General features: G+C 40.7%; 1 protein-coding gene across 1 annotated transcript in view; it reads right to left on the bottom strand.

The window, feature by feature from the left end:
* The window catches only part of NECAB1 (N-terminal EF-hand calcium binding protein 1), a 173,511-nt gene extending 161,126 nt beyond the window's left edge, over positions 1–12,385 (bottom strand). Inside the window, exons 1-2 of the mRNA XM_001085626.5 lie at positions 12,168–12,385; positions 2,443–2,467 (exon numbers count right to left, since the gene is read on the bottom strand). Coding sequence (XP_001085626.3) covers positions 2,443–2,467; positions 12,168–12,266 — 124 coding nt within the window. The 5' untranslated portion in view covers positions 12,267–12,385. The remainder of the gene's footprint in view (positions 1–2,442; positions 2,468–12,167) is intronic.
* Between the last annotated feature and the right edge of the window lie 566 nt (positions 12,386–12,951).

Below are 12,951 nucleotides of genomic sequence, written 5' to 3'. Positions count from 1 at the left end.
ATAGGAGGCGGAGGTCACAGCAGGGTGACATAGCAGGGTGTCAGATGGAGGGTGCCCAGGGGGACTGAGTGCTTCAGCAGCTGCAGAGGAGGATACATGTGGAAGATTTTGAGAGGTAAGAGCACAAAGGCAGGTAGTCTGACAGCACATTGGGATGGACATTAGGAGAGGTGGTAAGGAGGGCAGAGGAGGGGGCAGGTGAGGAAATATGAAACATGGGTCTGCCAATGCAAGTGACTTCATGCAGCATGGTATTTGAGGTTATCATAAGTCGTTGAATTGCGCACAATGTTTTGTTCAGTGCTTTTTGTTCTGACTGTAGATTATGCTAATTTTGATGGAAAGAAGAGAAATACATATAATGGTAAGGGTGGACCTAAATCAGAGCTTTGGGGTCTAGGAAATGAAAGTATAGCAGGCCGGGCACGGTGGCTCATGCCTGTAATCCCAGCACTTTGTGAGACCCAGGCAGGCGGATCACCACGTAAGGAGATTGAGACGATCCTGGCTAACACGGTGAAACCCCATCTCTACTAACAATCCAAAAACTAAGCCGGGCATGGTGGCGGGCGCCTGTAGTCCCAGTTACTCGGGAGGCTGAAGCAGGAGAATGGCGTGAACCCGGGAGGGGGAGCTTGCAGTGACCCGAGATCATCGTGCCAGTGCACTCCAGCCTGGGCTACAGAGCAAGACTCTGTCTTAAAAACAAAAATCAAACAAACAGAAAAAGAAAGTATAGCCTGAGAAAGCTAGGAGCTTGGGTGGAGAGGGAGCAAAAGCATTTCTGAACTGGAGACAGATACTGAAATGCAAGGCAGGTGGCATAGAGACAGGTGGGCTATTCAATTGTACACCAAGCATCCCTGGGGCTGGGTATCAGGCAAAAGATCAAAGGATGAGATGAGAAGACAAAATGATGCCATCATTATTTCTGTCTTTAAAAGTAATCAAATGGGCCAGGCGCAGTGGCCCACGCTTGTAATCCCAGCACTTTGGGAGGCTGAGGAGGGCCAATCACTTGAGGTTAGGAGTTTGAGACCAGCCTGGCCAACATGGTGAAACACTGTCCCTACTAAAAATACAAAAATTAGCCGGGCATGGTGGTTTGCACCTGTGTTCCCAGCTACTCGGGAGGCTGAGGCAGAAGAATTGCTTGAACCCAGGAGACAGAGGTTACAGTAAGCCGAGATCCCACCACTGTACTCCAGCCTGGGTGAAGAGCGAGACTCTGTCTCAAAAAAAAAAAAAAAAAAAAAAAAAAAGAAAAGAAAAACCAAAAACTAAAACTAAAAACAAAATGATGAAATGCTTCAAGTGGGTGGGAACAAAAAGCACATTTGAACTGACAATATATCAATCACCACAACACAGTCTGAGAAAATATTTTGATGGCCAACCACAACAAAATATTATTGGGACTTGGGATGCTATTACATTGTTCCTTGGATTAATAATCTTCTTTTGTGTAGAAAGGTGTGTCTTGTCAGTCAAACTTTTCTTGATCTGCCTGCTTAAGGGTAAAATAGACCACAACATATGTCTTTAAACTGTCAGATCTGGACTCTTCCTGTAATCTCTCCCCATAGATAAGAAGTGGGATTTCAAAAAAGGGAAAGAACCCTTTGTATCCTAAATTTGTCAGGAAATTCTTATCAAGAATATACCTCTACCATAGTACTTATAATATAGCAGCAAAAAAAAAAAAAAAAATGCAAGTTTTTATTTGTTGTTCTCTGGGACAAAGTTTCCAGTGGAATAATAGAGTCAAAAGATACTGCTTATGACAACTTATAATTAGACATTGTGTAGTCATCATTAAATCAACAGAGCAAGTTTTTACTTCAAGGTTGCCATCTCCTACTTCTCTGTTGCTATAGATTATCATTTCCAGTACATACTCTTCAAATGGGAAAGCAGTGGCCAGGAACAATAGGGTAGAGATAAAGCTGGCAATGCAGGTTTCCAGGCAGCCCTCCTGGAGTGCAGTAAAATCCCCAAGGCCACGATAAAGTTCAGTGTGAAGAGTCCAAACGGGTGTCATACAGACCTGGGGTCCAGTCTCAGTTTTTTATCTTAATAATTCTAGGACATAATATGCACAAAGCACTTGGCCCAATGCATGGCACACAGTAGACACTCAATGAATAGAAGCTGTTATTGCCGCAAAATTATTTTTTGAAGCATGAAAAGGAAAAGCCAGAGTCCAAGTATGAGAGAGCTCATCACTTCAAAGGCATAAGCATTCCTTTCAAATGTAAATCCTTCTGCCAACTTCTTATGAATATTTAGGGTCTAAAACTTATCTAAAACGATCACTAGTACAATAAGGTAGTATTTTACATGTCATTTTCCAGGACTGCTCCCTTTTTCCTTATTATTATTTATATGATAATATAAAATGTAAAAGATTAATAAATAGAAACTATAGATTTTTGGTCTTACCATTTTTGTCTGCTCTCCTCAGTATCTGCAAAGGGAAAAGGAAAAATTTTATCACCATTTTAAATAAATATTGCAGTGAACATCACACTTATACATAATTTATTCATAATTAAATAAAATACATTCTAATTTTAAGTAAAGGTTTCCCAATTGAGATCTTTCTTTATAATATCTGAAACCTGAAAAAGACCCAAATGTCCATGGATAGACAAACCATGAATGGACAAATCAACTGTGGTATAGCCATACAAGAGAATACTACTGAACAACAAAAATGAATGAGCTATTGATACACACAACAACTTGGATAGAACCAAAAAATAATTAGGCTGAGTAGAAAACCTAGATGCAAAACAATACCAGCTTATAATCCAATTTATATAAAATTCTTAAAAACGCAAACTAATCTGTAGGGACAGAAAGCAGATTAAGGTTCCTAGGAACGGGCAGGGCAGAGAATGGTGGATTACAAGAGGATGTGAGAAAACTTTTGCAGGTGATAGAGATAGTTATTATCTTGAATGTGGTAATGGTTTCTTATGTTAAAACTCATCAAGTTTACACTTTACATATGTGCATATTAATGTAAGTCACTCATACCTCAATAAAACTGGGACTCAACAAAACATAAAAGAAAAATAATACATCATGGGTAAAGAGTAACCCACATGTCTATGCTATATCTACTTTATTTATACTTTATTAATCATATTATCTTGGATGTATTTTAAATTGTCTTGATGTATAAGAACTATTTGGCCATCCGGTACCTATTACTCTTTAGTAATGATTTCTAATGTTCTTCTGGAAAGCCAGCCTTTCCTACATGCCTGGCCTGGGTGCTCCAGTGCTGGGAAGGGCACTTATGTCTGACAAACATGGTGTCATATTCCTCTGGTCATGGGACTGCTCAGGCATGAGCATATTAGGGCCAGTGAATGACAGGCCATGGTTTTGCTTGAGTGTTTAGGAGAGAGACATATTCTACCTCCTGCTGACTTTGAACCTGGGAACATATAGGCAACGCACTGCTGTCATTCATTTTGTTATTGGATATATTGTAGGTTGAATTGTGTCCTCCAAAGCCAAATGTTGAAATCCTAATGCTAAGTATCCATTAATGTAATAGGGTTTGGGAGGAAAAGCCCTTGATAAAATCCAACATTCCTTCATGATAAAAACTTTGAACAAACTAGGCATGGAAGGAACATACCTTAAAATAATAAGAGCCATCTATGCCAAACCCACAGCCAACATCATACTGAACAGGCAAAAGCTGGAAGCATCCCCTTGAACGCTAGAACTAGAACTGGAACTGGAACAAGACAAGGACGCCCACTCTCACCACTCCTATTCAACATAGTACTGGAAGTCCTTGCCAGAGCAATCAGGCAAGAGAAAGAAATAAAAGGCATCCAAATAGTAAAATAAGAAACCAAATGATCTCTCTTCACTGATGGTAGAATCCTATACCTAGAAAACTCAAAGACTCCACCAAAAGTCTCCTGGGACTGATAAATGACTTCAATAGAGTTTCAGAGTACAAAATAGAGGTACAAAAATCAGTAGCATTTCTATGCAGCAATAACATTCAAGCTGAGAGCCAAATCCAGAATGCAATCCCACTTACAATAGCTACACAAAAAATAAAATACCTAGGAATATATTTAACCAAAGAAGTGAAAGACTTGCACAAGGAGAACTACAAAACACTGCTGAAAGAAATCATAGATGATAGAAACAAATGGAAAAACATTCCATGCTCATGAATTGGAAGAATCAATATTGTTAAAATGGCCAAACTACCCAAAGCAATGTACACATTCAATATTATTCCTATCAAACTACCAATGTCATTTTTTACAGAATTAGAAAAAACTGTTCTAAAATTCACATGGAATGAAAACAGAGCCTGAATAGCCAAAGCAATTCTAAACAAAAAGAACAAACCTGGAGGCATCACATTACCTGACTTCAAATTATACAATAAGGCGGCAGTAGACAAATCAGCATGGTACCGGTACAAAAAACAGATACAACAATGAAACAGAATAGAGAACCCAGCAATAAAGCTGTATACTTACAGTCATCTGATCTTCAACAAAATCAACAAAAATAAACAATGGGGAAAGGATTCTCTATTCAATAAATGGTGCTGGGATAGCTAGTAGGTCATATGCAAAAGAATGAAACTGAAGCACTATCTAATACTATAGACAAAAATTAACTCAAGATGGATTAAAAATTTAGATATAAGACCTCACAATATAAAAATCCTGTAAGAAAACCTAGAAAATATCATTCTTTACATTGAGAAAAAAATTCGCCTTGAGAAAAAATTTACGACTAAGTTCTCAAAAGCAATTGCAACAAAAACAAAAATTGACAAGTGGGACCTAATCAAACTAAAGAGCTAGAGCACAGGAAAATAAACTATCAATAGAGTAAACAGAGAATCTAAAGAATGGGAGAAAATATTCACCAACTATGCATTCAACATAGTACTAATATACAGAATCTGTAAAAATCTTATTTCAAAAAACAAAAAAGAATCCCATTAAGAAGTGGGCGAAAGACATGAACAGACACTTCTCAAAAGAAGACACACAAGTGGCCAAAAAAAGTATGAAAAAACGCTCAACATCACTAATCATCAGAGAAATGCAAATCAAAACCACAATATGCTATCATCTCACACCAGTCAGAATGGCTATTATCAGAAAGTCAAAAAAACACAACCAGATGCTGGAGCTGCTGCAGAGAAAAGGGAATGCCTACACACAGTTGGTGGGGATGTAAATTAGTTTAGCCTGTGGAAAGCAGTTTGGAGATTTTGCAGAGAACTTAAAACAGAACTACCATTTGACTCTGCAATCCCATGACTGGGTATATATCCAAAAGTAAATAAATCATTGTCTCCAAAAGACACATGGCACTTGTATGTTCATTGCAGCATTATTCACAATAGCAAAAATGCTAAATCAACCTAAGTGCCCATCAGTGGTCAACTGGATAAAGAAAATGTGGTACATATACATCATGGAATACATAACAGCCATAAAAAAAGTACAAGATCATGTCCTTTGCAGCGACATGGATGCAACTGGAGGCCATTATCCTGAGTGAATTAATGCAGAAGCAGCAAACCAAACACTGCATAGTCTCACTTATAAGTGGAGCTAAACACTGGGTACACATGAACATAAAGATGGCAGCAACACACACTGGGGACAAGGGTTGAAAAACTAACTGTTGAGTATTATGCTCACTGCCTGGGTGATGGAATCGTTCGTACCCCAAATCTCACCATCATGCAATATACCCATGTAACAAATCTGCAGATATTCTCCCTGAATCTAAAATAAAACTTTAAGTTATAAAAAGAAAAGAAATAGGGTTAAGATAAAATATAACTGGATTGGGTGGTCCCTAAGTCCAATGACTGGGGATCTTACAAGGAGAGAAATTCAGAGTTGCAGAGATAGAGGATAGAGACCATGTGATCAAAGAGGCAGGTATTGGCGTGGTGCAGCTGAAAGCCAAGGATGCCAAAGTACTGACAGGTGCCATCAGAAGCAAGAGAGGAAGCATGATACAGCTCCCCCTCTGGAGCCTTCCCAGGGAGCATTATCCTGCTAGCAGCTTGATTTCGCCCTTCTCACCTCCAGAACCGGGAGAGTACATTCTATTGTGGTAGTTTGTTACAACAGCCATAGGAAATTAATACAATATATAACCTGGAAAGAACCAACACCCAGGAAAGTAGTGTTCAGAGACTTATGGAAAATGGGTCCAGATGGCACTCCCTGAGTCTCTGATTAAGTAATCTTGATGAAATGATCTCTGCTTTTTCATTACAGGAGCCAATACATTTTTTTTTTAACAATCTCAAAACAGTTTGCATTATTTTTTCTGCTAGCTGCAATGAAGTTAGCCCTGATAGGTATGCTAATAGAAAATAATCTGGATAACATACTACAGCGCTATGCTATATACAGTACCAAAGAGGATGCCCCACTAGCACATTGCAAAGACAAACTTTAATTACTTGAAAGGGGCCCTTGAGGATGATTTTTTCCCTAAGTAACTTGTAGTTATAGTTAAATAACCAGAGCTATTCTTATATTTAGATCGTCACTTCTTGCTGGCCAGCTTGAAACATGAGCAATCGTTTTTATTCCCAAGTTGTCTGTTTTACTGCATTCTACTATAAAAACATTATCTTCCTTTCATTCTGCCGACTTCACGGAAATGAGGTATAGATAAATCTAATCATTGCCACAATGTGTTTTAAGATACTAGTATTACTATTAAAGATCTCACCCATGAAACTTTTCCAGCAACAGGTAGGTATCATCACCCAGACTTGCATGCAGAAGAAGACGGTCCTCCTTTTTCACTAAATTGATGTAATTACTGCAGGACAACTGCTTTCAATTGTAAGAGCTATGCTTAAAGCAAAATGAGACCCAGATTCTTTTTCCTCCATAGAGTTAATTGCTAGAGGGGATTTTGAGGATTCATTCCCTGATCACAACTAGCTTCTTCCTGTTCTCTGCAACCATGGAGCCCCAGCTGAGAGTCAGGGAGACATAAAACACATCCTATTTCTTACTTTTGATTCATTCTAAGATTCTATTTCAAGCTGTATTTTGTCCTCAGGAATTCAAAGTAACTAGAATAGGATAATCACACACCACAGAGTTGGACCCAGGACTTCTGTTCATTTCATTTCATAAAGAACAATCTCAACTAGCATTTAGCCTCTGAAAGATGAAATAAAAACAGCAGTTTTTGTTATTAAGACAGTTCTTGTAATTAAATATGAACAGAACTGTCTCTGCTGCAAATTTTGCCTCTGATCCCACAGACTAATGAAAAATGTACTGCGGATGAGAATCAAGTTCATTATGTTATGGTACCTGAATAATCTGTGTCAGCTGATCTTAAGGTTGCCACCATTGGATGGATGGTAAATAAATTTAAATATTATGGTCAGGCTTAAAATTTGAAGACAAGTAATACTGTGTTTTTGCTACAATTTGAAGATTATCAGATAGATTCCTTTACTTCAAAAATATTCTTTGATGGCCTCAAGTAAAATTCCTTATTCATCACTTTGTTATTGAAGGCAGGTGTTAAAATGTAAATGTTGTCTTTGAAACATTAAAAAATGGACACAATCATCATTTACTGAACTAATATTTCTAAGTGCCTCCTACCAGGAATCAGGTTAAGATTTGATAATGAGGTGAAATAGTCCCTTGGTAGATTCCTGAGAAACTGGAATATAGGCAGGGACTCAGGACTAATCCACAACATGGAGTCCCACCACACAGGGTTGGCAGGAGTCTCTCCTACTAGAACGCCTGGGGTCACCCAGGTGTCTCAATCATTAGACTACCTGGGGTCAGACGGGAGTCTCTCCCATTACCAGGGTGGGTGGACCCAGACTTCGAGCAGGTAGTTTTACTACCAGGCCACTGGTTGCCCTGAAACTGGATATGGGGAAGCACGTACTGAAAGATGGATGGAGAGAAGGAATCAGCGCACATATTTTCATCTTCTCAACTTTGCCCACGGTAGGCCCAGCGTGGGAAAACAATTTTTAATGTATGATAACAGTAAGACTGTTTTTTTAATAATTATTTTATTATTTTTTAAAGTTCCGGGGTACATACATGTGCAGGATGTTCAGGGTTGTTACATAGGTGAACGTGTGCCATGGTGGTTTGCTGCACCTATCAACCCATCACCTAGGTATTAAGCTCAGCATGCATTAAGTTTTTTTTCCTAATTTCTGCTGGTTCCTATAACTACAAGAGTGACATTTATACTGCAAATGAGGGTAGAAAATGATGAGATTAACTGCCATTCTCTGAACTGGACAATCTCATTCAAATGAGCAAGTGTGTGTGTGTGTGTGTGTGTGTGTGTGAAATGAGGTGAGATGGGAGGTATGTGGCTATCACAGAGTTCATTCACAGAACCATTGCATCTGGAAGACTCATTCTGTTTCAACAGTCCTCTATACATCTCACACGTCCTACAAATGAGCATCTATGGGGCTTCAGAATTAAGTATCGTTGTGAAGAGAAACTATTTTTTGTTTTCACCAAGTTCCTGACCATCTATGCACTGTATCTTGCATTCAGAGTGTACATGAGTGTGCGTGCTTAGACGAAGGAAGGAGGGGAAGACAAGCAGCCTTCACAACCTTCCAGCCTCATTCCCACTTCAGCAGTGAAATGGGGGACAGTCACTTCCCTTCCAGTTAAAAATAAAAGGAAAACTGATGGGAAAGAAAAGTGGCATTGGGTGGGTGAAGTTGCAACTAATTTCATTTGGGAATTTCTCTTGCTTTTGGGGATGAGTTGAAGGTTTGTTTTTCTCCCTTTGCACAGTAGCAAAGTTGATTAATGTAATGACTCAAAAGAGGAGACACATGCTACATGGACTAGTATTCCAAACTAGAGTTCCTCTTCTGTTAGCTGAATTGCAGCAACCTGGGAAATGATAGTTCATTGGTGTAAAAGGAAAAGCAATAGTCATCCCCCGGTCCTCTGTGTTGCCAGGACCCAGTTGAGTCCCTCTCCTGTGGCTGGCAGGCATGCTGTGTGCAAATGCTCGCTCCAGCCTCAATGCACTGGCATACCTTGGCACCAGTGCTAGGTTTTCTAAGCCTCCTGTCAGTATTCAAGAGTATTTATGATGAACCGATACTTAATTCTGTCATATTCTAGCAAGACAATTCTATAAATTAGATTCATGAAGAAACAGTCCCTGCATCAGTTTGTGAATTTAGCTACTGTTACTGTCATTTAATGCACTCAGTGTGGAACACTGAAATAACCATAATATTTCAAATTTATGCAACACTTTTTGCTTTGTTTCCATTTTCCAAACTATGAGCTCTTATTTCATACTCACAACAGCCTAAGAAAATATCATAGCCATTACTATTGCTGATTTGGAGAGGATACGGAAGGAAAAGCCAACAGTTGTGGCAAATTTACCTCTGATTTTCTTGTTAAAATCTGTCTCTAGTTTCTAACCAGCTGGTCATGTGTATCATGTCATTAATAGTATTCTCAGTAGCAGTTTAAATCATTTCTTAAATGATTGATTATTCCAGTGACATTGCAATAAAAAGCACTGCAAATCAAAGTTTTCCTCAAATTTGGAAATTATCTGTGTGATACAGACGACACACAGATAATTACCTGTTCCAGTTTGGAACAGGCAATATCTATCATTTATTTATTATAATATGAAGAGAATTTTAAAAGTAATCTTTCTTGATAGTGCCACTAGAATATATTAAATCTAATAAAATAAAGTTAGCATGTATAGTTCACATTTTATTTTGCTAAAAGTGGTATGATCCAGAAATGAATAATTCACAAATCCCTAAGTAACAAATCATTTTTTGTATCACATATTTCACCAGTGTTAGATTTTTCACAAAATAGCTCAAAGAAAAGTGTAAACAAAATCTTTTCCATTCGAGACAAAATCCAATAGCAGATATTTTTGTAGACTCTAGCATTTTACTGACAAACAAGCATGTCAACACCTCTCACAGGGAATCGGTTTCATATTTTTATTTTTAAATCTCTGAAATATAAAAGGCAAGAGCACCCTATTCATAGACGACAAGTTCCTTTAGTACAGGGACCTGATGCTATTTGTTTACAGACTGGAAACAATCATGCATGCATAATAAAAAATGAAATTTTAATTTTCTCTTTGAAAACATTGCAGTTGAATACTTAAGCAATGACTGGTGTATGAGTCAGGAGGATGACTTTCCATATGTATAGTTTTAATCCATTCATCTCCACAGTATCACCAGGGTTTGTTAACTGCTTTTTAAAAAGCATGAGGAAGCACTTGATCTCAATGGGGGACAGAGTGAAGATCAGGTCAGAATGAATGGAGGCCCCACTTGTCCCCTTTGAATCAACTCCATGGCCCCTTAATTGTCAGCCTCATAACTGACATGATTTCCAGGGGCCTTGACTTTTCAGGCATGTTGTGGTGCCCTTCTCTTCTCCCAGCTTACATCCTCAAGGGCTGTATGGCTCTGAACAGCATACTTGAATAAGATCAGCCTGTTAAGCCATGAGCACTAATAACACCACCTGATTGACCCAAGCCAGGCAGAGATAAATGCTCATGAAGGATAAGGTACTCAACTGTTTGATTGGGTGGCTGAAGAGGAATGACCACACCTGAAATTTGGTGGGAAGGCGATGACCAGCTCAGAATGCCTGGATCTCCAATTGGAGCCACCAGGTGATAAGGGGTGAAGGCTGCCAGTACACACAGTTGAACCTCGCTTCTATCATTTGCCTTACAACAATTTGAATTATTGTTAGGAGCTTCTTTCTCTAGAATTAAAAACAATTCTAGCCAATCCATTCAAAATAAACTTGGGAGAGCTCCTCACATCCTCCTATCCTCTTTATCTCTGCCTCACCATTATGATACTAATAATTTGATTTCCTCATATTTTCACCTCTCCACAAACAAATGTTACCTGGTTTCTGGCCCATCTCCCACTCATTTTGATTTTAATAAGAAAGGATAACTCAGAGAAGGGTAGAGGACAGAGCATATAGCGCTCCTCCATGTCCTTTGACATTTTCTATCATGCCTAAACAAGAAGCAGCCAGAATTGTCCCCACTGAGCTAGGCACGACCTCCGGCGACAGCATGACAACTGAGGGGCTGGGAGAGCCCGGAGCCCGGCAAGTAGCTGAGAGAAACCCCAAAGCAGAGAAAAGAGATGGGCAACAGAGGGAAAAATACAGAGAAAAGAAACAGCAGGAAGGAGAGGAAAACAAAATTGAAAAATAAATAAGAAATAAAAGTGCTGTAAAGATAGAAGCCACACCATACAGGAAAAAAAACAAAAAAACCCCCAAAAAAACAAAAAAACAAACAAACAAAAAAAAACCAGCACAGAAGAAAAAGAAAGGATGTGATCAGATCAGAGTAATGAAGGCAGGCAGTCGACACCGAAGTGAGAAATAGGACCAAAGGGAAAACAGTCAAAAGCTAGAATTGATGGAGATGACAATAGTAATTAGAACTTAGAGAGGAACAGAGAAGGAGAATATCAGGGAAGAAAAAGGGAAAATAGAAGAGGTGGCAGCGACAAAAAGAATCATTATGAAAATCATCTTTCCCCTTGCTGTAGAAAGAAAAACAAATATATTCTAAGTAATTGTTTTCCGAGGGGGTATGGGGGAGGATGACGAGGGCATCTCATTCTCTACTGCTTCCCTCGCTGGGTTGCTTGAGAGCATCCACGAGGGTGGAGGCTGCAAATAGGGCGCATTAGAGATGAGTTGGGACACTGTCCCCACCTCACCCCCCTACACCTTGTGCCTCTTTAAAATGTCCTATGCACTCAAATGTCTGTTGTATTTGCAATAGTGTCTCTACGAAATCCAGCCTGTTGGAAAATCTAACTTTTGTAATTTTCTTAAGGGTGTTAAGCCACAAGCTGCAGGTCTGGGACAGCCCTAGCTGCAAGTTAAGGGACAGTCGTTCCTCCTGCATTTGCATCGGTGGTTTTCTGGAGGGAAAGGAGGTAGTTCTCGCCTGTGTTCTGGGGACAAAGCATTAGCTGGTCAGCACCTGAGCCGAACCCCTTCCTTTCGGGGAAAAGAAAGATGCTGTGAAGCAACCGCCCAGCTCCAGCTGTCTGTACTTACGTCGAGGAAGATCGACATGCCCTTGGAGAGGTGCAGAGCAGAGCTGAGCTCCTCCGAGGAGTTGTTGGAGGACGGCGATGTCTCCTGGGAATCCTCCATCCTCGGGAGCCCTGATCGCCGCTGGCGGAGCGGGGCTAGGCTGACGCACCCACTCTGGCAAGGGCGCGGCCGTAGCTGCTGCTTCGCCGCCGCCCGGCTCGGGATCCTGGTGGATGTTCGCTCCCGCGCGCGCCTCCCTCCGCGCTCCCTGCGCTCGGTGTCCCCCCTCCCTCCTCCGGCCTCCGCTCCCACGCGCTCCAACTCTCGCCTCCCCCTTCCCGCGGCTGACGGCGTCTGGATGGGTGTCATCCTCGCACTTAGCAACGCGCGGAGGGGAGCGGGCTCTGCCCTAGGCAGGGCCATCGACCACGGCTGGAGATAACCTGGGGGCCCCTGCCCGCCCCACGAGGGCCCCAAGTGCAGGGATGGAGGAGGGCATCGGGACAGACAGAATGGGCGAATGGCAAGGCGTTTGTCCTGAGCAGCCAAAGAGCAAAGTAAGGACGCCCCCAGCCTCCCCCCAGAGTGGATGCCATAAGTAGGGAGGAAGTCAGAGAGGTTCTACCTGCTTTAAGTCCCGGTGGCCTCTCTGCCTGACCCTCCCCAAAGGCGGGGGCGGAGTTCATGGATACCAGCAAGCCAGGAGCAGCTGGTTTGGTGTAGGGATTAAGCCATTGGGTGTTATCTTGCGCTGTAGGGACTTAATCTGTAAGCCTCACTTTTCCTCATCAGTAAAATGGTCACG

This window comes from Macaca mulatta, chromosome 8 (assembly GCF_049350105.2).
Source record: "Macaca mulatta isolate MMU2019108-1 chromosome 8, T2T-MMU8v2.0, whole genome shotgun sequence".
NCBI lineage: Eukaryota > Metazoa > Chordata > Mammalia > Primates > Cercopithecidae > Macaca > Macaca mulatta.
Note: the sequence above shows the minus strand (reverse complement) of the source record. Positions and strands in the feature narration are given on the sequence as shown.